Source organism: Xenopus laevis, chromosome 2L, assembly GCF_017654675.1.
Source record: "Xenopus laevis strain J_2021 chromosome 2L, Xenopus_laevis_v10.1, whole genome shotgun sequence".
In the NCBI taxonomy this organism is placed as follows: Eukaryota; Metazoa; Chordata; class Amphibia; order Anura; family Pipidae; genus Xenopus; species Xenopus laevis.
Window position 1 is genome coordinate 86914553 of NC_054373.1, and position 25094 is coordinate 86939646.

A 25094-nucleotide genomic window follows, 5' to 3' on the forward strand; every position below is an offset into this window, starting at 1 on the left:
ACAGAAGCACAGTAGTATGTGGGTAGCCAAAGCTATAAAAACCATGTAGTTCCCCTATCAGGTCTGCCTAACTGCTAGCTGGCCATTCGTGAGATGGGATTGGCTGGAAACCTAAACAGGAAGGTGCTACTGACTCTCCTGCACCACTAGAGAGCAAACCAAAAGGGAAGAGCTAGTTGGTTTTAGCAAACATATTAAGAGAAATGTAAAATGGAATGGCCAGTTACTGTTGACTCTGTGTCCCTTCTAAAAAGGTCCAGAATTCTGTAAATTATATATCAAACCATGGTTCTCTAAATAAAATATTAAACTACATAAGAAAACAATGTACTGAAAATTTTTCACATTTTTAATTAAAAAAAGACCATTACATTTTGGAAAAGCTGAAACATTTTACAGCTCTGCAAATAGAAATGTCACATTAACAAACATGGTTCCAGGTAACGTTTTTTTGCACCGTTAGCCCATTGAGAAAGTTATAGGGAAGAACTTTTGATATGAAGCATAAAGTGGTGTAAAGGTGATACCTTTATTGGCTAACTAAGATGATAAACACAGCAAGCTTTCAGAACATTGAAGTGAAGGAACTGCAATGTTCTGAAAGCTTGCTGTGATTACCATCTTAGTTAGCCAATAAAGGTATCACCTTTACACCACTTTTGTTATGCTTCATATCAAAAGTTCTTCCATATAACATTAACAAACATGAAAATCCAGAACCATAATGGGGCAATTAGATACAAAATGTCAGTGGCTACAGAAGTCCTTGACGCTTTAAATCTTCATACGTCTTCTTATTTACAACATTCCCACTGGAATCTTCATATTCCTCCTATTTAAAGTAAAGAAAGAATACAATTTAATAGAGATCAGGCCTACACTAAACTTTTAGAAATATGTTAAGTAAAATCTCCATATCTATTTGAAGGTGTTAACCTGCAGGAAAAAAAAGGGGGGGGGGTTTGAAAAACTGTAGATATATACCCAAAATAACTTCTTGATCACAGTATTCACACAAAGTTATTAACACCAGCCATTACAGAGCACCACCTGAACACCAAGGAACCACACTTCTATTCTTAGTCTATGTACAGGAGTCCCTATGCTGGCTGGATATTTACCAAACCCACCCTTGGATAGAGGTATCTTCTAATTAAATATGCCTTATTGTCTTATGCTCTTAGTGCAGCTACACTTAAGTTCCCACCAATATCTGGTTAATTCTCTTTCAAGGGTTGTCCTGGTCAAACTTGTACTGAAACATCCTACCTTGGGACACACCATCTCCTGGGACCGTCTAGTCCAGTACCTATTTACTAGTGTTTCCAACAGCAAGCTTTTGTTGCATATCCCTCCACCTACGCCGAGAGGTTCCAAAAGGTCCTATAGTAACATACTAACTTGGGAGGTAGGTACAATCCTATTAACACAACTGGCACATATTTACTTGGTGATGGGCAACTACTACATTGCAAGCGAAATGCTATACAATCATTTTTTCTTTTGCCAAGATGATGTATTTGAGCGCACTCTTCACAAAATAACTAGACATCCTGTCTCTCTACATGCAGGATTTGTGAGTTAATTTGTCGGATTTGTTTGTGCTGGAATCAGTAGAGTTAGCTCTAATACATCTGCTAGGAAAGGGAGCCAACAAAAGACGTTCGATTTGTCAATGAAAATCAGACACTAGAATCCTGCATGAAGCGAGAATGAAGAGCGACAGATGCAGAGAGTAGGACAGTGAAGAGTAACTAAAGTATTTCAAGAAATGGGTCTGAATTTAATTGATTATATTTAGAAACTTTATCATTCAGTATAATGAAGCTTATACTAAAATTTCCTTTTCGCAATAGTTCCCCTTTATGTATTTTTTTTTGCTATCCATTTATTGTGTTGGGTTTCCATGAGAGTAGAGAACAACAGGTTTTGCACATCTGCGTATAATAACTGTTACATATTAACAGGTTATATGCTCAGGAGGAATTGCATGCACTTTGGTAAATCCCAGTAGTCTTGATTTGCAGTAAATTACTTTCTAAAATTACCAACTGAAAGGAACTACAGGCAGAAAACATTACCACTTATCTTGCTTAACCTTTAATTCATTACTAAGAGAAATTGCTACTTCACCATTCTGCTTTACTATACTATGCTACAAACAAGAGAGGTCTTGTGTCAAATCGGTGCTAACCCAGTTACTCACCTCTGTGTCAGGCTGCCATCTTTCAGAGGCCTTCTGGTGCTTCAGTTTAGACCATACTATAAGTAAATGATAAGATCAGAATATTACATATGCAGAACTGCTTAATTACAGGCGAATTATCTTCTGCCTAATACAAGGAATATGTTTTACACCAACAACCAATATTAAGTCAGTCAAGGGCTATTTTCTTATTTACTGAAATATATATGTAACAACACCACGTAATACAAAGGCCTAGTGATAGTTTAGTAACCAGATGTTAAAGGAGAAGTCAACCCTTTAAGAAAAAAACCAGTAACCACCACCCCACCCCACCCCACGGAGACTCCCCTCCCTCCAGCCTAACTGCCCATCGGGGGGAAATGCCCTATACTTTATAATTAACCCTCAGCGGAGATTCTGTCATCAGAGTTCCATGCAGCCATCTTCCGGGTCTTTGTGTCTTCTTCTGGCGCTTCAGCAATTTTGTGAGTTTCGGAGCATGCACAGATCTCGCAAACCGGCAAATTCCTTCAACTGCGCATGCGCCAACATGGCAGTCTCCCACTCAGCTTGCCTAAGACCCGGAAGATGGCTGTGTGGAACTCTGATGCCAGGATCTGCACCGAGGGGTAAGCAAAGTATGGGGCATTTCCCCAGGGGGGCCACGGGTTCTTTTTCTTAAAGGGTTAACTTCTTTAAAGAACATTCCATATTTAATTCCTACTGAGATTTATGTTAAGCTAAGCCTTTACTTGGAACCACACTATTATAGAATGAACTCAAGATGACCAGTGGCTTCCAGGTAATGGTTTTTAAATGACAGCTTAGAATACAAACAGAAGACTTCAAAAATGCGGTGGACTAAAGATATGGTGTACTGTGGTGCCTCTTCCCAAAGCCAGCAGTTAAACCATATAAGCTAGAGCACACTGATCAGCCTGTGTGTATAAAAGGAACTGTTCAGTATAAAAAATAAAAATTGTGTAAATAGATAGGCTGAGCAAAATAAAGAATGTTTTCAATATAGTTAGTTAGCCAAAAATGTAATGTATAAAGGCTGGAGGTCTAACATAATAGCCAGAACACTACTTCCTGCTTTTCAGCTCTCTCGGTTTCTACTGATTGGTTACCAGGCAGCAACCAATCGGTGACTTGAAGGAAGGGCACATAGGTCATAACTGTTGCTTTTGAATCTGAGCTGAATGCTGAGAATCAATTACAAACTCAATGAACAGTTATGTCCTGTGCTGTGTGGCCCCTTCAAGGCGCTGACTAATTCAGACTTATAGAGCTGCAAAGCAGGCAGTAGTAGTATTCTGTTATGTTAGACATCCGCTCACTCCAGCCTTTATACATTACATTTTTGGCTAACTAACTATATTAGAAACATTTTGCACATACTATCTACTTACCCAGTTTTTACTTTTACACTGAACTGTTCCTTCAAGAACTTTGCACCATAGTACAACAGGCACATGTCCGTTCCAAGGCGTAAAGGTGACATGCCAAGGTGAGCAAAACTGCTTTAATAAGTGGGGGGCAGATTACGGTTATTTTTTTTTATGGCTTAGGACTTTTTGCAATAGCCAACTAGCATCTATTCTAGATATTAAAGTTAGCAACACCTAAAGATGAAAAGAAACATGTAGAACTGAAATCAGATGAGAAAATGCTTGACTTACAGGAAACAGCATCCTCGATCTGTGTTACATTAGCAAAGTGCGCAGTATTCGGAATGCCCAGACATCTCATGCCATGAGCATGTCGCCATTCCTATGGATTGAAGAGAAAAACAAATTCCAGTAGTCAGTACGGAGTCATATGCACAAGGAAAAATATTGTGATAGCCATAGAATAGATGTATAGGCCCCAATCATTGCTGAACTAGCTTTTAATAATTCATAAGCAATAGTAGGTGTTGTAGACAAGAGGATCATATACTGCTTGGATACCATTTTCTTCTGGTTAAAATATAGGGTCATGAACAAGTATGACTCTTCCACTTGACCCCATGGTAATGCTACTTAATCAGGTGGAAGATGTGTCACCCAGACGTGGTCAGAGAACTTTAGTCACTTTACTGTGCATGTATGCAAAAAAAACAATAGCTATACATTGGAAGTCGGACGGGGGCCCAAAACTCTCAACATGGGAGAACCTGATCGACAAAGCTATCCCCTACTATAAATTAACATACATTAGGAGGGGCTGTCCCCAGAAATTTGACAAAATATGGGTAGTATGGTTGGACCCGGGAACTTGCTCAAGACTCCTAACCCACTAGGGGTAATTTAGGTTATTTTGCATGGTGTACTGGTACTATTGTATGCATGTAGAACCTGCAAATAACTGACACTGCAAAAGTTAATTTGTTTATGTTTATTGATGGCATTTCATACTATGTTATTCATTGTACAACGCATACTGATCAGTGATATGTTGTTAAATGTGTACATTTGAAGCTAAATAAAGACGAATTGTTAAAAAAAAAAAAATATAGTGTCATGTACAGCATCTATGTAATGGTTCATCTAACCAAAGGCAACCCACCTGCATTACCTAGTGGAGAATAAACCACCAAACTAATCTTGTTCTAGAACTTTTCCCTAAAAAACAGGTGTTAATCCTAGACTTTAACAAAGTGTTTGATGCCTACTAGCAGTTTCTGCCTCCGTTTCTATAAAGAAATCAGTTATGGTCTGTCACATACAATCATTGTGACATATATACAAAGGTTTTTTTTGCTTTCACAATCAGTATCTGCTCAAGAGAAAAATTCTGCAGGACATGTTGGTCTCACATGGCAGAGCACATTGTTCATGTTCAAACACAAATGTTTTATACCTAGATCGAAATTAAAACTAGGGATGCACCGAATCCAGGATTCGGTTCGGGATTCGGCCTTTTTCAGCAGGATTCGGCCGAATCCTTCTGCCCAGCCGAACCCTAATTTGCATATGCACTTTTCCCCTCCCCACCCATAATTTGCATATGCAAATTAGGGGTTGGATTCGGTTTGGTATTCGGCCGAAACTTTTGCGGATTCGGTGCATCCCTAATTAAAACACTGAATAATTTATGCAATGCTTTTAGATCACTTTCTGATAAACAGAGAATTTTTTTATTGTAGTTTACAGAAAAACAACTTTTACAAGTTTATTATGTTTGTTGCCTAAGCAAAACTGTTTCATCTAATGCTGTAGAAGGCAGGAAAGATGAACTAAAATTATATCTAAAAGCATTCAGATAAATATGTTGAAGTAGTTATAGGAGTGCCACCATTTCCTTAATGGCAATATTAATAAGCTTTTATATTTATGGAGATGAATAAAAAGAAATGCAGCAAACGAGAAGTCTGTCTTTAGCAGAGCAATCAAACACTGAAGACTTAGGGGCCCATTCATTAAGTTAGAGTGAAGGAATAGAAAAAAAAATACTTCGAATTTCGAAGTGTTTTTTTGGCTACTTCGACCTTCGACTACGACTTGGAATGGAACTATTCGAACTAAAAATCGTTCGACCATTCGATAGTCGAAGTACTGTCTCTTTAAGAAAAAACTGCGACCCCCTAGTTCGCCACCTAAAAGCTACCGAAGTCAATGTTAGCCTATGGGGAAGGTCCCCATAGGCTCGGCTATCTTATTTTGGTCGAAGGATAATCCTTCGATCGTTGGATTAAAATCCTTTGAATCTTTCGATTCAAAGGATTTAATCGTTCAATCGAACTATTTGCGCAAAATCCTTCGACTTCGATATTCGAAGTAGAAGGATTTTAATTCCCCAGTCGAATATCAAGGGTTAATTAACCCTCGATATTCGACCCTTGATACATTTGCCCCTTAAAGTAATTTTATGTGACACCACAAACTAGTGAGGTGAAAGATGTTTGCCTATTTTGCCTATATGCTATGTAATTACATTACTAAAGATATTTACCTGCTGTTAGCTCAAACAATAATGCTGTAGAGAATAGAGTGAAGGAAAGGCAAGAAAAGAGCATGTGGTGAGCAGAAAAGGAGAATGTAAAGGAAAACTATACACCCTAACAATGTAGGTCCCTGTAAAAATATATTGCCTAAAACACATACGTAAAACCCTGCTTCATATAAATAAACCATTTACATAAAAATATCTTTTATAGTAGTATGTGCCATTGGGTAATCCTTAATAGAAAATTGCCATTTTAAGAACTAAGGCCGCCTCCTGGGATCCTAGGATTCACTGTGCACACAAACAAACCATACATGTTTGGGTAAAAGGGCAATATTTATTTAAATATATATTTCAGTTTGGAAAGATTCTTTAATATGCCACTTAATATGACCTAAAATATCTGTTGCTTAAGTATTCATTTTGGGGAAAAAGTTTTCCTAGAAGGAAAGCAGCAAAAAAGTCTGTGAAAGAAAAGGAAGGGCAAAAGTTAATGAGAAATGGGGTAGATAGATGGGGAGGAGAATAGAATAGGGAAACAAAGTATCCCATATATCAATTCAAAATCGGGAGTCCATATAGTTATTTAGCTAGGCCGAAGGGACCCGCCCCAGTTCCAAAGGCAATCAACTGCAAAAAAGTTTATATCAAAAACGATATAAGTCCCAAGGCCTCTTAAAGTAAAAACAATTTAATTTATTGATATTCATATTAAAACAGTATCTAGTACATACCACCCCACATATCCCACCTTATGTATGTATACACCTATGACTAAGCGCCGGAGGGTGTGAAACGCGTAAGGTGGGATATGTGGGTATACACCTATGACTAAGCGCCGGAGGGTGCGAAACGCGTAAGGTGGGATATGTGGGGTGGTATGTACTAGATACTGTTTTAATGTGAATATCAATAAATTAAATTGTTTTTACTTTAAGAGGCCTTGGGACTTATATCATTTTTGATATAAACTTTTTTGCAAACAAAGTATCCCCACAAATGAGATAGAGAGTTACATTTAAGATCTATAGTTTGTCGAAAAGCAAAACAGATGAAAAACCTTACTGCAAAATGCCTCTGGAAAGCTTTGGGCCCTCTGTAGGTGAAGTTTCCACAAATCTCACAGTTGTAGTTGATATTCAGGCCATGCAGTTTGTATAACCAATAAGGTATAGGCTGCAAAATTAAAATAGGAATATATGATTCAAAGTGAAAACGACTTGAGTCACTTTCAAACATCTTATTTTTTTTTATACTGTAAAACAATTTTTAAATGTTATCAACTCATTGTGTACACACAAACACACATTCACCGACTGACTTTTTTAGCCCAGTCAGCAGGTTAAAGCTGCAGGTAATATTCTTTCCATTGTGGAGGATGGGATAATGAATAAGCAACTATGTGACTTCTCCAAAGTGCCATGTCTGACTCACAACTTAGCCAACTCCACATACCAGTGATATATCTGTAAAACCTATACCTACTTGGGGACCTTATGTTAAGGTAAACACAGATATATGGGCTACATTCCCACCGCAGTTCCATAATGGTGCAACTAGCGCCATACTGTGTGAGAGGATGAGAGTGGCATGTTTCTTTTGAGAATAAAAATAAGTGAAGCCAAAGCAATCCACTTTGAGGAAAACACAATTTAAAGATAAGCAATCTTATTTTATTAACGTTCAGAACTCGTTATTGTGATTAAATTCTTCTTTTAGTTTCTATCTTCTAAATGACTATAGCAGTTTAACCCAAAATCCATCAGCAGAACTAGTTCTATTGTTCTAGGGTAGGTCACTCATACTGAATATGATTGCACATTTGAAAATATTGTGGATGCTTCATTTCTCAGAACAGTCTGAAAACTTAAACAAAAAGCCTAAAGGATATAAAAATGTGTTTATGTTCAAAGCTGTATTATAATTAAATCATAAAGTGTCAATTCAATGCAACTTGGCCATTCCTAACAACATGCTTACCTTGCCATCCCATCCAAGAGGAAGGTTTTTGGGGTTGTAAATAATCTCATTATCCTCATCATCACTCTCGCTCTCACTGATCTGTTCTTCTTCCTCTTCTTCCCTCTCCTCACCTGTACGGGCTTGTTTGCGCTGCACATTCTCGTGAGTCAGATGTCTCTGTTCCTGAAGATCAGAAAGTATGTATGTCTATAGACTGGTATAACTAACAGCAAACTTTTAAGCCTGGCTTGGTATTTACCAGACATCCCACTCTCAAAACACTCTGGGTAAGGACAGCCCTTGAAGTAGTTAATATCTATTGGATTTTTTTTAATTTGATGTTGTTTAAAAATTTTTACAGGAGGGCCTGAAAAGGGCCCGTGTGCTAGGAACTAAGGATTATTGTACAGAATTATCATGGTTTACTTACAGAACTGACAAAAAAAAAATATAACTGAAAACTCACCCCTAGAATTTCAACATATTCGTACACCTGAGCTTCAAGAAATGCAATGTCTTTGTTTTTCTCTGTGTCTCTGAGAAAAAGAACATTTCATTTAACCAATCACTGTGCAAATAAATGCAAAGCTTTATAAATTAATGTTACTAACAATTATACAGAATTGAATAGGACCTCTTATTTTAAACAATGATATCTGGAATAGAGCTCGTTTTGGCAGTTTATGACTTTAAAAAGGCAAAAACCCCCTTTAACGTCACCGATAGTCCATTTTTATTGGCAGAACATTTTTGAACATTTTGCTATCACTCATTTTACAGGCCATTCCTGGGGGGGGGGGGGTCTTTTAGTTTACTCAATACATAGTTTTTTTTAGGACAACCTAAGCTTTCAAAATATGCTATTTTTGTGTAATTCCACTTGTAAAAAAATATAGGCTTCTAAAGTGTTTTAAGTGTCTAAAAAAAACCAAACATCAGAAAACTTCAGCAAATTTGGAAAGCTCTAGGTCTCTTGAATGTGCCAATGCCAAATATGTATAGTTTTAGAGATTTCTCACTTGTATGGGTCAAAATCTCCAAGCAGTACACTACCAAATTTCCAAAGCACCACTCCACAAAACTGCGTACTCCACCAAACATTCTATTAACAGTAGGTTTACAAAGTCAGGAGGTTAGGCTGCTGCAAACTTATCCCCAGTGTGTTCTCCTTAAAAGAATGGTGGTTTATTGCAACAGGTCACAAACCAACATCACCTGACGTGTTTCTGGAGCAACTTCCTTAATCATAGGCTTACAGATTCATTTGTGTCACTTCCTTAAATAGGCAGTGGAACAGGGGCCTCTCCAGGAGTTTCATAGAAATACAGTGTCTAAAAACATATTACCTTCCCAGTATATGTTATATTAGATTAACATGTATGAATACCTAAACATAAAATACTCTTTATTAATCCTTTTAAAACTGGATAGAACTAATTAAAATGACCACAATACACCCCAAAAGGAGCCATTGTTATATTAAGCTGAGAAAAGTACCTATGGACAATCTTAATAAATTGTGAGTTGTTCTGGAATAGGCATAGGGGAAATACATTTTAGGCCCCAATATATCGATGTAAATACATATAAAGATGTTATAAATGGAACTAACTACAAGACCTCTATATTAATGTTAATATTAATGGGGGTGGCCATAATCAATGCTCTGTCCACTTTATCAATAGAAGTACATGAAGGTCATGTCTTGTATTTAGACCCTTATGTATTCTGGTATCAAGTTCTAGAATCCAGAATGCCTCTCTTAAATTCAAGGGGCACAAAATGTCACCTGCTCTATAACCTTCACACCAAGGTCTTGTATGCCTCTAGGGGAACACAATAAAAAATGTTTACCTATGGGTGACTTATCTTTCTTTTCAATGGCCCTAATGTGTTCTCTTATTCTATCTTTTAGGCATCGAATAGAGCAGCCCACATTGTTTCATGCAACATTTGCATTCCAATAGGTAGAATATCCACTTAGAGTTATAAAAACATTAGTTTTGACAGGTCGAACCTGTAAGGTTATATGAAAAACCACTACTTGCATGAATTAACCTACAAGTTTTACACTTCGTAGAGCCACACTTACATGAACCCTTGGAGGAAAGTCAGTCTCCTCTCTGTTTGGGTACAGTCAAAGAGACTATACTAGGTGCTAATATATTGCCCAAAGTTGGGGCTTTTTTGGAGACAAATTTAATATTATTAGATGACAATACTTCATGTAGTTTATTTCCACCACCCAAGATCGGGAGGTATTTTTATCCGTATTTTTCCTTTTTGGGAATAACTTGCTTGCTTTGTCGTAGGAATTATTGATAAGGTCCTTAGAATAACCCCGTCTACGCAGTCTTTGAGACAGTTCTCTTGACTGTTGTAGAAACGATCCAGTCTGACTACAATTCCTGCGATATTGTACAAATTGGCTATATGTCATCAATCCTACCCTGGTCTCCGTAACCTATTAGTTTCAAATCCAAAAAATTTATACCATTAATGTGATATTCGAAAGAAAATTGTAAACTACGCATATTGCCATGTAAATAATTGTGAAAATCCCCCAAAAAATAAGAGGTCATCTATAAAGCGACCATACCAAATTATGTGACTCCAATAGGGATTATCAATAGGGACCGCTCCCACCAACCCATGTATAGGTTGGCATAGGTGAGGGCAAAGGATGCCCCCATGGTGATCCCGCATCTCTGGAGGTAATAATCGCCATCAAAAGTAGAAAAATTGCGAGTAAGTAAAAATTCCAAAGTCGATAAAGTGAAATCTATAAAATCTTGTGTATATGTATTTATGGCTAAGCCAATGCTGGCGACAATGGGTCTTCCCTCTGGTGAAGTTAGGGATTTGTGGGTTTTGGGAAGAGATACTCCATATCTCTGGAATCCCCCACCCCCAAAGAAACGTCATAGGAAACCAATTGCTGTATTTCAACCTAAAAGTTAACCTGAAGGTAGCGAAAGTTATGGGTTCTCCGTCGTCAGCCATATTCACATTAGTATCAATAGATTTGTCAGTATATAAATCACCATATTCTGCATCTGTACACCCATTACTAAAATGTCTACTAAAAAGTCAACTTCAAAGTCATGTGACTTGTGCTCTGATAAACTTCAATCACTGTTTACTGCTGTACTGCAAGTTGGAGTGATATCACCCCCCCCCCAGCAGCCGAACAAAAGAACAATGGGAAGGTAACCAGATAACAGCTCCCTAACACAAGATAACAGCTGCCTGGTAGATCTAAGAACAACACTCAATAGTAAAATCCCATGTCCCACTGAGACACATTCAGTTACATTGAGAAGAAAAAACAGCAGCCTGCCAGAAAGCATTTCTCTGTGCACAAGTCACATGACATGGGGCAGCTGGGAAATTGACAATATGTCTAGCCTCATGTCAGATTTCAAAATTGAATATAAAAAAATCTGTTTGGTTTTTTGAGAAATGGATTTCAGTGCAGAATTCTGCTGGAATAGCACTATGAACTGATGCGTTTTGAAAAAAACATGTTATCCGATGACAGGATCCCTTTAAGATTTTCATTTTTGGTTCAGTTAACTCGACGGAGGAGAGGTCTATTACATTAAATAAGCCCTGTCCCTCTTTTTCGGATTCTCCCTCAAGCTGTAGGATCTTTCCCCAAAACCTCTTCCCTACTCTTCTAGTACTCTTGAATCCCCATAGTTACTCCTGGTCCATTCCTTTCTCTCAACTCTTTGCTGTCCCTTCTTTTTTTCTATCTCTGGCTGTGCCTCTTGGGTGTAATAGTTTTTTGGCCTCCCGTAAATCTTGTTCTTACGAGAAAAATCTCTGAGATCACTCTCTATATAAATCTCCGAGATCACTCTCTATATAAATCTCCGAGATCACTCTCTATATAAATCTCCGAGATCACTCTCTATATAAATCTCCGAGATCACTCTCTATATAAATCTCCGAGATCACTCTCTATATTTTTTCCTGACATGGCATAAAGATATGGGTATCATCTGTAACAAATTAGGTATCTTCACCTGAATCACTTGAAAAAGAGACCGTTTTATTGTGGTGGTGAATTTTAGGCTTCCTTTGCAGGATGGATTTAGGCCTGTGCCGCGTATAGACCATATTTTTTTTTTGAAATCCCATTTGTCCTAAATTTACATTTCTTGGGAGTGCTAGTTGATTCCTCCAACCTTTTCAGGTGTCTTTTCAGTTCCTGGTCCAATTTTTTAAAATCTATAGTTTTCTCGTGAGTTTTTAAAAGGAACCGAGATTCATTAATTTCTTCCCTAATGTCATGGAGGTTCTTTTTTGTAATCTATAATAAGGCTCATCAGATCCATAGAGCATTTTGTTAGAGCCCCATTTCATTAGTTTATATAATCCAAGTTAACAAACGAAAATGAAGTACTTTTGAATTCTTATGCCCCTGGGAATCCATTTAAGGGAGATGTATTTTTCCAAACTTAAAATGTCCCAACACATTGATAATTCCTGAGACATTCGTTCCTTGGAAAACGAAGCGCCGCGTGTGCCTTCCCCCAGGCGATTTTCATTTTAGCCGGCGGAGGGCAGGGGGAAGGCAGTTTGGGGAGATTGTCGCCCCGAAGAAGAGGAGATTTGTCGTTGGGGCGACTAATCTCCCCGAATCTGCTCATGTGGCCAGACCCTTAAACAACGTGGGTGCGTGATGTCTCCCTCATTATCCGACTTCATATCCCCTAATACTATGACAGACATATTAAATTGACTAATACGATACTAAAGTTTCTCCAAGGCACATGATTTATTTAACACAGCAAAGTCTTGTAGTTAGTTTAATTTATAACATCTTTATATGTATTTACATAGATACAGTTTAGGCCCCCACTTCTTTAACAAGAATCGAATATATATTTCTCCTATTCCTTATTCCAGAATTTAAGGAAGTGACACAAATGAATCTGTAAGCCTATGATTAAGGGAGTTGCTCCCGAAACACGTTAGGTGATGTTGGTTTGCGACCTGTTGCAATATACCACCATTCTTTTTTTATCCGGAGTGCCGCCTTTCAATTTCTTCAAGCATAACAGTAGGTTTACCCTAGAAAACTACACATTATTGGAAAGAACAGATTCTGACTAATCCAAAAAGGGTAAATATATCGATTTACCCCAAACTAACAAATTGCAATTCTTTCCTAAATTTTTTTTATATAACTTGAAACAGAACATTTTTGAAAAATGACCTCAAAGCTTCCAGTCTACAGAATCATATTTCCCACAGATCATAAGGTAACCAGATAAAAATGAATAAATATAAATGCCTGGAGTTCTGCTGAATAGTTTTATGCCTGATATGCATAGGTTTTCCTAAGTATGTGGCATATAGGGGCCCCAAAATGAAGACACCCATACCAGCTATCAGTTCTGTAACTCCAGATACTGTGAAATCAACACATTTACAGCATTTCATGAGGAACAAAGGTACAAAAAAAGTACGTATACCCCAGAAAACCATTTTTTTTTTGGAAAGTACACATTCCCTCAAATCCAAATTGGGAATGCGTGTCTTTCTGAAAATCGTCTACAAATATTGCAATTTGCAGCATTTATCTCACACAATTTCTTAAATACAATTAGAAAACGCCCTAAATATTGACACCAAACACGGCTAGTGCAGTGAGGAAACCCTTTACTGTGTAGCACGTAGGTACTATGTGCTTGGTAGTTAAAGGGTTAAAGATCTAAGCAATAATTCAAAAGATAGTAAGAGCCATTTTAAACTCAACGGATAAAGGAATCGTAAACTCAAAAACAATTTTACATAAGTGAAAAATATACATGTAATTGCAAGCAACTTTTTACAATGCATTGGTTATACATTTTCAGAGGGATTAATGCTCTTTGTCAAGGTAATTGCTACTGAAAGCAATGCTATTCTCTACAGTTCCTGCTCTGATTTTGCAACAGAATGCTGCCTTTGAATGAGTCATGGCTCTTTCCTGCTAACTTACATTTTAAGGAGAACACAGGTGATTTTTGGGTTAAGAATACATGCGAGTTACAGTACCTGGGAATTTCCATAATTTTACATTTGATATAGCTAGTTATGTTATAGTTATAAAAGGATGGCACATTTGATATGGTGGGTTCTACACAAGTCTCCTACTTATATCCTATAGCAAAAATGATTTTTATTTTTTTATACATTTTATTTATGATTATATATCAATTTGAAAATGATTTTAACATTGTGTAAATATGTTTTAAATAATCTTTTTTGCAGTCAGAGGATTCTTTCACTGTATATCCTTGCCTTGTGGCATTCTTGTAAAACCAAAAATAAGAGGAATTATGGGAGATGAAATACAAACTACAACATCTGATCTTTAATAGTTTCAAAATTCATGTGGATCTATGTACAATTATCTATTTTTTTTACCTGCGAGTTCCTTTTGCTTTAGGATTCTTTGCAAACAAAGATGGATCCAGAGACTCCAATGATTTGCCTTTTGTGCTGAAAAGTCTCTGCGCTCTTTCTTCCAGTGTCCTAAAAAGACACCACAATAAGATAAATCCCAATACATTGACTGATCCTAAAGAGTTGGTCTATATGTAGGATCTGTTTTAAAAGGAAAACAAACACTAAAAAATTATCAAAAATCCATTCTATGCTATCCATTACTCTAACCTTCTCAACATTTATGTGCTTTATGTGAAAATACCATAATAAAGTTCCTCTTCCTGTTTAAAAAAGTGCAAAAAGGTGACATGAGCAGTGCCAGATACTACATATGCCAAAGCTCCCAATTCAAAATCCTCTGCAGAACTGCAGCAAAAGACTTCTGGTTTGAGGAGGTGATGTCAGGGGCTGCTGTGGAGCTCACACGTAGTATCTGGCAAAGTTCATTTCGCCCTATGGTCTTTTTTAATCAACAGGAAGAGGACCTTTACTATGGTATTTTCACATAAAGCACTTAACATTGTGCAGGGTAGAGGATTTTTTATTGGGGCATAGAATGGAGTTTTACGTTTATAATTTTTAGTGTTACTTTTCCTTTAAGCTATGAATTTATATGTTGAACAGTGATTGCAAAACAATTAGACATATTTTGTATTAGTTTACAATGCATGTATACTATCTATAAATGTGATTGCTTCTTCTAATATTAAAATGGCAAACTGCCTTCTTATAGAACTATGGATTTTAGACAAACTACATAAACTTAATGTACATGTGCAATACACATTGATAAAAAGTTTAAGCCAATATTTTTAGGCTACTAGACATTTTCTGTTTTAGGAAACACGAAGATCACTTACCCTCCACATTTAAGGCCCAAAGCCATAAGAGCAGATTTTAATCTATCAAGACCAAGAGAGGCCAACTCCTGCAACAAGGAAATTAATTTCAAACCAGTGTGTTAAAATATAGCGTGGATTATGTTACAAAAACCTAAATTAGGAACATTTTCTACTAAACGCAGCTCTTCTGTGACTGCAGTAAAATTGTATAATATTAATATTTAGGAAGCATATGCACCTGCAAAAATCTTATCTTCAAATATCCTATGAAACATGCTCTATAAAAACACTTTGAAGATACAATCTAATTTTATTGTTTGATACTAGTTAGTACACCATTATTATAAGTGAAATTAAAAATCCCTAATAAGCAGTTAATGGGTTGTACTTTCATAATTAAAGACATGGGCTTTTGTATGCATTCAGCCAATAAATTGGTAATGAACAGTCTTTCATCTGCAAACATTGGCTGCCACACATTTTGACATCAGTAGCAGTCTCCAAGCACGGACTAGTAGCAGCCATCTGTACTGAACCAAACACTTTTCTTATGAATATAGAACAAGTATACTTACCTCCCAAGAAGAAAAGGCTGACAGGTCCAGGTGAGCTCCAGAATGGGTGAGTGCACTGCTAGTCTCTTTCTAGAAAAAACAGTCATTAGGGCTCTTTTTTTATTTAATCATAGCCTGTAGCGCATAGAAATACACTTTTTAATAATTACATATACAAATAACTAAAACCAGACAAAGGAATTAATGTATAATGAAAAGTCACAAATTACATTCTTTTATTACACAGAACAGTTTTTCGGTTCACCTATGATTAAGGGATTTGATCCCGAAATGCAACCTGCCTTATTAAACTGTCCAGAAGTGTTGTCTATTTTGAGTTTTCTGTCATTGGATACAGTGGGGACACTGGAGACTGAGCACCTGGCAGGGGGAGCAACAAGCAATGAGCTTGGCCGGTCTATTATTTTGTGTTTTTACTTGCTGAATATTATGCAGGCTACCATTTACCAAATAGGTCTGTAAGGACCTCAAACCAAAGGCTGATTAACAGGAATTGGGAAATTGCAAATATTACCATGTATATTTTAAAAACGGCACTACTTTACTTGACAGGCTTACCGGCCAACCAGGAAATGCTCCAGCATCCCACTTCTTTTCAAACTCAATCTGTATTTTCCCAAAGAGCTCATTCTGATCCTGCAAAGGCTTCACCCGATCTGTATAGTCCTGAAGATATTCAAGAAGTACTTCCAAATATCTGTGGAATAATAGTGTCAATTCCATTTATATGGTAACCAAATTAAAAACCTTACCATTGTAAAATCTACATAATTTCAATAGCAGGGAAACAGGGATTTTGTCTTTAAAAGTAATTAGAATACAAGTACAGATATGGGATCAGTTATCCTGAAACCCGTTATCCAGAAAGCTACAAATTACAGAAAGAGAGTGTCTCCCATAGATTCCTTTTTATTTAAAGAATCCAAAGTGAAAAACAGTACCTTGTACTTAATCCAAACTAAGATGTAATTTATCCTTAATGGAAGCAAAACCAGCCTATTGGGTTTATTTAATGTTTACATGATTTTCTATAAACTTATGGTACAAAGATCCAAATTATGAAAAGATCAGTTATCCTGAAAACTCCAGGTCCTGAGCATTCTAAATAATAGGTCCTATACCTGTACACAAGTGTCCAAACTGCAGTGAATATAACATTTTCACATATATGCAGTGTTTTCCTAAGGCCTTGTAACGGGAAATCAATGTAAAACTCCTATCTTAGGAATTGTCAATTTTATATCCTACCAAAGCGAACATATATAAGTACGAGGTCACGCGTGGCGTTTTTGAAACGTGCGGTCGAGCATAAATACACTAATGAAACCCCACATACATGATAATATGCAATTTTTAGCCTGTAGTTTTCTTTTTCCAACATGCATTTGTGTTTCTCATTTCCCACAATTCCAGTCAGAACTTAAGTAAACTTGAGCAAAAAAAAAAAAGCCAAGCAGAAAAGCAATTTACATGCAAAATGAAGTCATATGGATTGTCAATACGCAACGTAATTGCATCACTAGCATACAACACTGCAAATACATCTTGCAAGAGTTTGGCCACCATATTAAAAATATGTGGTGTATTTCAGCAAAGTGTATTCCCAAACCTGCGTATCCTAGAGTTCAAGAAAATGTTGTTTCTTTGGTGTTTCTGGTGAAAAACGCAAATACTGGTGTTCAGTGGCTGATGTCAGCTTGCAAGCGCCCAATGGGAATGGCTATAGTGCGTATTCCATTATTTTCAATAGAGTATTGCAAAGTAAAAATGCCACCGCGTGACCTAAGACAGCGCGAATACCTGATAAACCCTTCAACCCATAGATAATAAGTATGTTAACTAAAGCTACAATTTAATGTGTATGTCTTTCTAAGAAGTTTAGGTTTACACCATTGATTAGTAAAGAGTATGATAAATGATTTTTGACAAATAGTTACACTTGGTCTCCTATTTTTTTTGTACAAACCTTTTGTATTCTGCATTTTTTCTCTCCTTTGGAATGTCAAAAAGCTGGTCAAAAGTTGCCAGGTATGTGATGTAATCTAGTTTCTGAGAAAGAAAAAAAAAAAGTCACAACATAAATTTGATTATATATAGTATGCATACAATGACAACTACTGAATACTATTTTGTGGCATTCAAGCAAAATCAGTTCTGATCTTTAAGTCAAAGACCAGTAAAATGTAACAATTTCACTCAGTAACATAAACCTATATGCAGGAAGATTCAGTTATTCACCTTGGTCTCCAGATTTTTGTGGTGGGTCATACAGAATCCATCCACACAAATAGTTTAGAAGAGGTGCAGGATCGTTGAATTAGAATTCCCTAGTTATCTACTGAAAATTATGTCAAACTGTCCACATTAAACAGAATCTTATTAAGCCATGGCAGCACATTTAGATTCACATTTCAGCAATTGTATTATGCAAAATGTGATGTTTTTATATCTGTACAGAACACTATTTTTTCAATTGTAATATGCAAAGTATTTGTTGAATGCTTACCTCTGAAGACTTGAGGTTAATATATTTCAGGTAGCAGTCATGGAGATCCATATACCTGCCATAGCCCTCTTCATCTGTAAATTCAACCAAATCTGCAAGGAACACAAAATTTTGAACAGAAAATTAAAATGTTGGCTTGTATAAATATAGTAACAGCAGAAGTAAAAAAAAAAAAAAAAAAAAAAAAAAAATTAAAAAAGAAACAGTAAGCTAAATATCAGTGACTTTACTAAAGTGACCATTCGTTAGACTATCTTCATAAACACACAACAAATATACTAAATGAAGAAGAAAGTCAAATTTAAATGCATACTTAATTAAGATCATATATTTCTTTTTAGAGGCTCCATCTAGTGTTCAAATGGTAGATTTCATATAATAATAGCATTTCCCATTTATAGAACAACACTGCAGAATACGGTGGCACTTTATAAATACTTGTTAATAATAGTTGTAATTTGTGTAATATGAAAAGGAAAACATTTTAGCCTATTCTTAATAGAAACCATGTTGCTAAATAAACAGATTTTAGTGAGAGTAATAATTTAGCAAGTTTCACCATAAGGTATGTTTACATGACTTACTTTGTGCTTCCTCGCTTGGATTTTCCCTAGTCTTCAAAAGTTCATCAAATTCCACGGACATGGGAACACAAATCTTGTTGGGGGGAAAAAAAAGGAAATTACATTGAGAATACACTTTTTAAACACAAATTTTACCTATTTCAAAAGTGCCCTTTCAGTCACCCTGATATGGTTCTTTGTCAATAAATTGATTCTTAACCCAAAATCTTATACTAACCTCCACAACCACTGGCCTGTTCTCCAAAAAGGTCTCATTCACACAGTACACTGCTTTTCACCATTATGCAATCCAAACAATTCAATAATACAGTTTTTCTATTTACATCTGCTTTTCTCGCTATTCTTTAGAGTTAATTTTTTTTCCAGCGAGGACCAATTAACCAAACAGATCATACATGTTGGAAGATTGAATTCAAAGCAGAAATGCAAAGGTGCTACACTTTATTTACTTCAGAATACTAGAAGATACTACCTGCAGCTGTAAAATAGTAGGAATCTCTTTAAAAAAAAAAAAACTTACATTCAGTACCAGCTTCCAATACTATTATAATACCCCACTGTTTTTTAAAGCGAGTTCACCCTTAAATTAAGTGGTACAATGGCGATATTCTGAGACAAGTTAGGTTTGTTGTAAGTTTTTTGTTCAGCATCTCACGAGGGAGAAAAAAAAAAACTCACTAAAAGTAAACATAAAGGGGCTTCGCCCTTGAATTAACTTTCAGTATGATGTAGAAAGTGATATGCTGAGAGAATATACAATTGGTTTTCATTTTTTATTACTGGTGGTTTAAAGTATGTAGCTTTGTATTCAGCAACTCTCCAGTTTGCAATTTCAGCCAAAAATACCCTAGCGACCATGCACTACTTTGAATAAGAGATTGTAATATGAACAGGAGAGGTCCTGAGTAGAAAGATGAGTAATAAAAAGTAGCAATGACAATACATTTGTAGCCTTTCAGAGCATTGTTTTAGATGGGGTCAGGGACTCCCATTTGAAAGCCAGAAAGATTAAGAAGAAGGCAGCAAATAACTCAAAAATGATAAAAGATAAATAATGAGGACCAACAGAAAAGTTGCCTAGAATTGGCCATTCAATAACATACCAAAAGTTAGCTTAAAGTTGAACTACCCTTTAATAAGTATAACAGTGACTACAAAATAAAGCCATTCAATAAACACCTGCTATTAACAATATCCTAAATATTTTTACATATTGCAAGTTAGACAGGCTGGCATTAGGTGCACAAAATTTCAATGACTGTTTGTAAGCTACCTCATTTGGATGTTTTCGGTGAAATTCTTTAATTAACTTCAGTCTATTGTAGAATTCGCCAAACTCATTTGGCCCGGAAATTGCAGTGAGTTCTTCCTTGCGTAAGCTGTACAAAAAAAAAATAAAACAAAAAATATTTTATAAACAAAGTTTGAAACAATCACGGTTTCTATCCAAAAAACTTTTTTTTTTTCTGTTGTCCAAGAATGTTTATACCATGGCAAGTTTCCGGTTGTTTTCAGGTGTTGGCCTTGCTGGGGAAGGTAAAACCTCTTGGAGGGCCACATAAATACACAATGATTATGTAAACACTGCCTATTACAGAGATGGGTCTTCCTTTTTGTGGCAGTAAATAAGTGGCCTTATCCAACAACACTGATGCACTGGCTAGATAGTAGCTGCAGAATAAATGTTGTATTTTTGGAAACAAAGGTGCAAAACTGTGTCAGTGTGGTTATAGCCCTAGCAGCAAATCATATCTTTAATTTCACCTTCTAACAGACAAATAGCTAAACGGTTGCTCTTGGCAACTGCACTGGTGCAATGCAGCACCAAATCTATAACTACAAATCTTCACCAAGAAGCAGGACTAGATTGCAGGTTTTGCCAAAAAGGTGTTCGCAATAGTCAAATACACATAACGCTTAAAGGAAAACTACCCCTCCACCAAACAAAAGCCCCATCCCAAAAGCAGGTAGTTTTCCTTTAAAAGTAAATAATCATGCACCAACTGTGTTTTCAGGCACAAGTGAATATTTTTGGCTATCAAAAACCAACAGTTTGCAAAACCTAGTTAATAAGTTTTCATCTGTGTATAAAAGATTGAGGGGTGTGCTATAAATGATGCTGCTGAAGGACACAGGAAACAAAGATACTGTAAACTCTTATTTCCAGTTTCACCCATTACAGTATATTAAATGGGATATAGCAAAATAAACTGTAGGATGAGGAAAACGTAGAGAAAAAAAAGTAATTTCAATGAACAGACTAAACCACTTTCTGTTGAAAACACATATCCTTAAAAAGAAAGGGTTTTAAAGGACATTAAAGGCTCAATAAAGGGTACAGAATCTGCAAAAACCATAGCAGGTTAGCAAAAAATGAAAGGCCAATAACTTCTGTCCAATGGCTATATAGGGAAGCTCTCTGCAACTATAATATGCAAAACAATAAATAATCATTGATGTAAATGAATAAGTAATATTTTGCTTACCCGTCTTTATCTTCATATAAATCCCTTAGATTTGAACTGACATCCATGTATTGCTGTAAAAAAAAACAAAAAAAAAAGTTTCAGTAACTAGCCCACAATGTTATTGGACATATACCAATAGAAAATAAACAAGAGAAATAAATACTTACGTCTAACATAGCTCTGGCTCTATGATCTGAATTTATTTGTTCCCGTAACTAGAGCAAAACAGAATGGCATACATTAAGTCAGGTCATTAATACATATGTAGTCAACTACAAGTCACATGCAAAGAGTGCAAATACAATACTTAGATCTCAGCTGTAGCAACAGTAACACCAAAAAATGAAAGTATTTTAAAGTAATGAAAATATCGTGTAGTGTTGCCCTGCACTGGTAAGGGTAATAAGGTAAAATGCAATGCTTTTACATAGATTTCGAGTCACTTACTGTAAATGTATTGAATATCTATATCCCTTTAATAAAGGAGGCATCAGGTGCCCTTTCAACCCATTTTTTTTTTTTTTGAAAATAATCTTTATTCAATTTTCAAGGAAATACAGAAGGCAGTGGAAGAAAAAAAATTTGACAGTTGGCAATATGACAATTTCCAGCAAAATGCAGTATAAACAGAGATACACATTACATCAGTACAGAGTCAGCATATCAAGTCAACATCGCCATAATAGAACAGCCCTAAGAAACTTCCTGTGCCATGGAGGGAAGAAGGAAAACAAGGGACAGTAAAGATAGAGAAAAAAAAAGAGAAAGGCAAGGGAGAAAAAAAAAAAAAAAAGAACAAAAATATTGTCTCAACTCTCACAGCGAACCGTCTCAAAGTAGTAACATCCGTGGTGGTATTCATTGTATAGGCATGATATAGGTAAGGTGGTATTTAGGTTAAGGGCTGTATTTTCTAGTAAAGGGCGACAGGACTGGAGTCATATAGTAAGTCCTCTATATCTGAGCCATGGGTCCCAGATCCCATGAAAAGTATCAATCTCGTCACTAGCCATCATGGTAAGCTTCTCCATCACCATGTAACCATCTATTCTGGACTTAACCAAAGGTATATCAAGAGTAGGCGTTTTCCATGCTTTAGCTATAATTTGTTTGGCGGCCGAAAAAATACGGCATATCAATTTTTTCACATATTTATTACATCCTGTGATTCTGCCGTGAAGCAGTGCCACTGCAGGAAGCTTAGTTAAAGTGAGCCCTGTGATGCTAGTGATCATGGTATAAATACGTGTCCAATATCTAGTTGCTTTGGGACAGGACCACCATACATGTAGGTAGGATCCTACCTGTCCACAACCCCGAAAACAAGTGGGGGATGTAGCAGGATCTTTCAACCCATTTTTTATTGAGCTGCTGTACCCACAGAGAGGAGACTAATAGCAGTTAACCCCCCATGTCTGTCCACATCACAAAGCATACATTTTGGGTGTGATTTCGATCTTTCTCTGGGTCTGTGTGTGTGGGTACCCTTACAGTGCTTCTGAATGGCAGTTAGGCTTTAATGTGAGCACACATATTTGCAAGCCTCCTAGATAATCCTGGAAACACATACTTAAAGTCAGTCAGAGGGGAATTGGAGTGAACACATATCAGAGTGGAACTGTGCGTGGCTAAATGGCTTTTAGCAATATTTCGTGAATTTATAACAAGAAAAGCTTTGAGGGAACCTGAAAATGGGCCTTTTAAAGCCACTACTTCAGGGGAATGCTGGGGAGGTGCAATTCAAAGACAGCCAGTCAGCTAATAGAACTCTACACATAACGCGCGTCTTACATTTTCATCCACACACATTGGAGTACTAGTTATCCCGTAGCCGGAAGTCCTGTTCCATACAGTTCTCTGCCCACAGGCTTTCCTATGACACACCCCCACCGACAGCTAGGAACAGGACTGCTGATCACTAAGCTCCACACACAACTATAAACTAACTAGAAGATTCAGTCCCGGGATGGCAGTGCCAGTAATTCATATCATCACCAGCAAGTATATACTTGCCCGTATCCCTCCAGACTTGCTATCCAGATCGCTGCACCACCCCATGACCCTACCGTGGGTTTTTTGGACATCATCTCTTTGCTCATCACATCCATGAGCCTTTCCTTCTCTTCCTGGTAGCGCCGTTGCTGTTCTAAAATCGTCTCCATCTTGGAAAGGCCGCCAGAACGGAAGTGATGTGCGAATAACTTTCCGAACAGACATTGGTTATGAAACATAAAGGTTCCGCCCTCCGCTAAAGCGTTCTGGGTGCAGGAAGTGGAGACGGAGATACAGCGAAACACCATTTTCTAGGTTGTCTGAGTAGTGTGATTCGCTTAGGGGCTTATATTAATTTTTATATTTATTGCGTGAGGCTTCTCTGTCTAAATAACTCAGGAGGGATAGGGGCCTCATAAGGCCCTAATACATATACAATTTCAATAAATATTGGTAAAACAAGTCAATCTCTAGACATTTTGATGGCCAGCAGAATTTTGCCCCAAAAGTGTCTGAAATTGAGGAAAGTCACTGGAAAAATGTGAGAATGCTAAAAGTCCCATTGCATGTTGGGTATTGTAGTCTTATATTAAACTTGGCAGTTGGCAAATTGTTAAACAAAAACTACATTGCCCAGCGTGCATTGGGAGACGCAGGCTTGGCACATTAGGACAAGAAAAAACTTTCGGCCAAAAAGTAGCCCAAGTCCATACCTTGGCTAGTTTGTACTTTCAGAAACTACCTGCCTTGGATTTATATTAGTAGCCCAATTTGGCTTGAAAACTGCCAACCTGGCTACCCTGAAGCTCTTCTTTTGTGTGACAGGTAGGGTTGCCACCTTTTCTGGAAAAAAATACCGGCCTTTCTATGTATTTAACTTTTTTTTACCTATTCATAACATTGGGATCAGCCATAATTTTTACCGGCCAGGCCAGTAAAATACAGGCCAGGTGGCAACTCTAGTGACAGGTTATTTCTTTGTCACCTTTTCCAGAAAAAAAAAACCGGCCTTCCTATATATTTATCTTTTTTCCTTATCAATAAAATTTGGATCAACCATGATATTTAACGGCTAGGCCGGTAAAATACCGGCCAGGTGGCAACCCTACTTGCAAAGGCATGCAGGGTATCTTCCAGTTCCACTATGGGTGAAATATTTATTTAGCCCACGTTTTTCGCTCGTATGGTTCTGCTACTGTAACTTGCTTAGATTAATTCGGGTCTGTTCAAAGCTAAAATAAGTAGGGATTCGTCAAATCCACTAATTTGGATTTGGCCGAACCCCCAAATCCTTTGAAATGTACGTAGATTGGGGAGATCTGCGGGCCTGTGATTTGGTCGCATACTTCCCAACTGTCCCTTTTTAGGGACAGTTCCTCTTTTGACAGCTCAACCTGCAGTCCCTCATTTGTAATGGAAAGTCCCGTTTTTCTCTGCACTGAACAGAAAAAGAAACAAATTTTCTAACTTAATTGGCTTTTGGCAGAGGGCCAAGAACAGCCACAACAGAAGATAAAATACATCTGTAACAATTCAAATGTATCTAAATAAGCCATCTAGATAAGAAAATAAGAAATTGTAACAATATAAGATAACAAGTTCA

General features: G+C 36.8%; 1 protein-coding gene across 1 annotated transcript; it reads right to left on the minus strand.

Moving 5' to 3' along the window:
* Nucleotides 1–331: 331 nt before the first annotated feature.
* sf3a3.L (splicing factor 3a subunit 3 L homeolog) lies at nucleotides 332–23717 on the minus strand. The gene is made up of 17 exons (XM_018246711.2): nucleotides 23566–23717; nucleotides 21667–21714; nucleotides 21518–21570; nucleotides 20305–20410; nucleotides 19032–19104; nucleotides 18448–18539; nucleotides 17908–17990; nucleotides 16500–16638; nucleotides 15942–16010; nucleotides 15385–15452; nucleotides 14504–14611; nucleotides 8547–8616; nucleotides 8099–8263; nucleotides 7184–7294; nucleotides 3871–3961; nucleotides 2207–2262; nucleotides 332–832 (listed from the first exon to the last, which is right to left on the minus strand). Exons 1-17 carry the CDS (start codon nucleotides 23659–23661, stop codon nucleotides 755–757), a joined length of 1506 nt encoding a protein of 501 aa, XP_018102200.2. The 5' UTR covers nucleotides 23662–23717; the 3' UTR covers nucleotides 332–754.
* Nucleotides 23718–25094: the final 1377 nt, after the last annotated feature.

Bases quoted from the DNA above. Each gene is read 5' to 3' on its own strand.
- sf3a3.L (XM_018246711.2), bottom strand. From the start codon at position 23,661: ATGGAGACGATTTTAGAACAGCAACGGCGCTACCAGGAAGAGAAGGAA. The intron at 20,411-21,517 runs GTAAGCAAAATA...TTTTTTGTACAG, and splicing joins TTATATGAAGATAAAGACGG to CTTACGCAAGGAAGAACTCA. The intron at 16,639-17,907 runs GTTTGTACAAAA...ATTATTCCACAG, and splicing joins AAAAATGCAGAATACAAAAG to ATATTTGGAAGTACTTCTTG.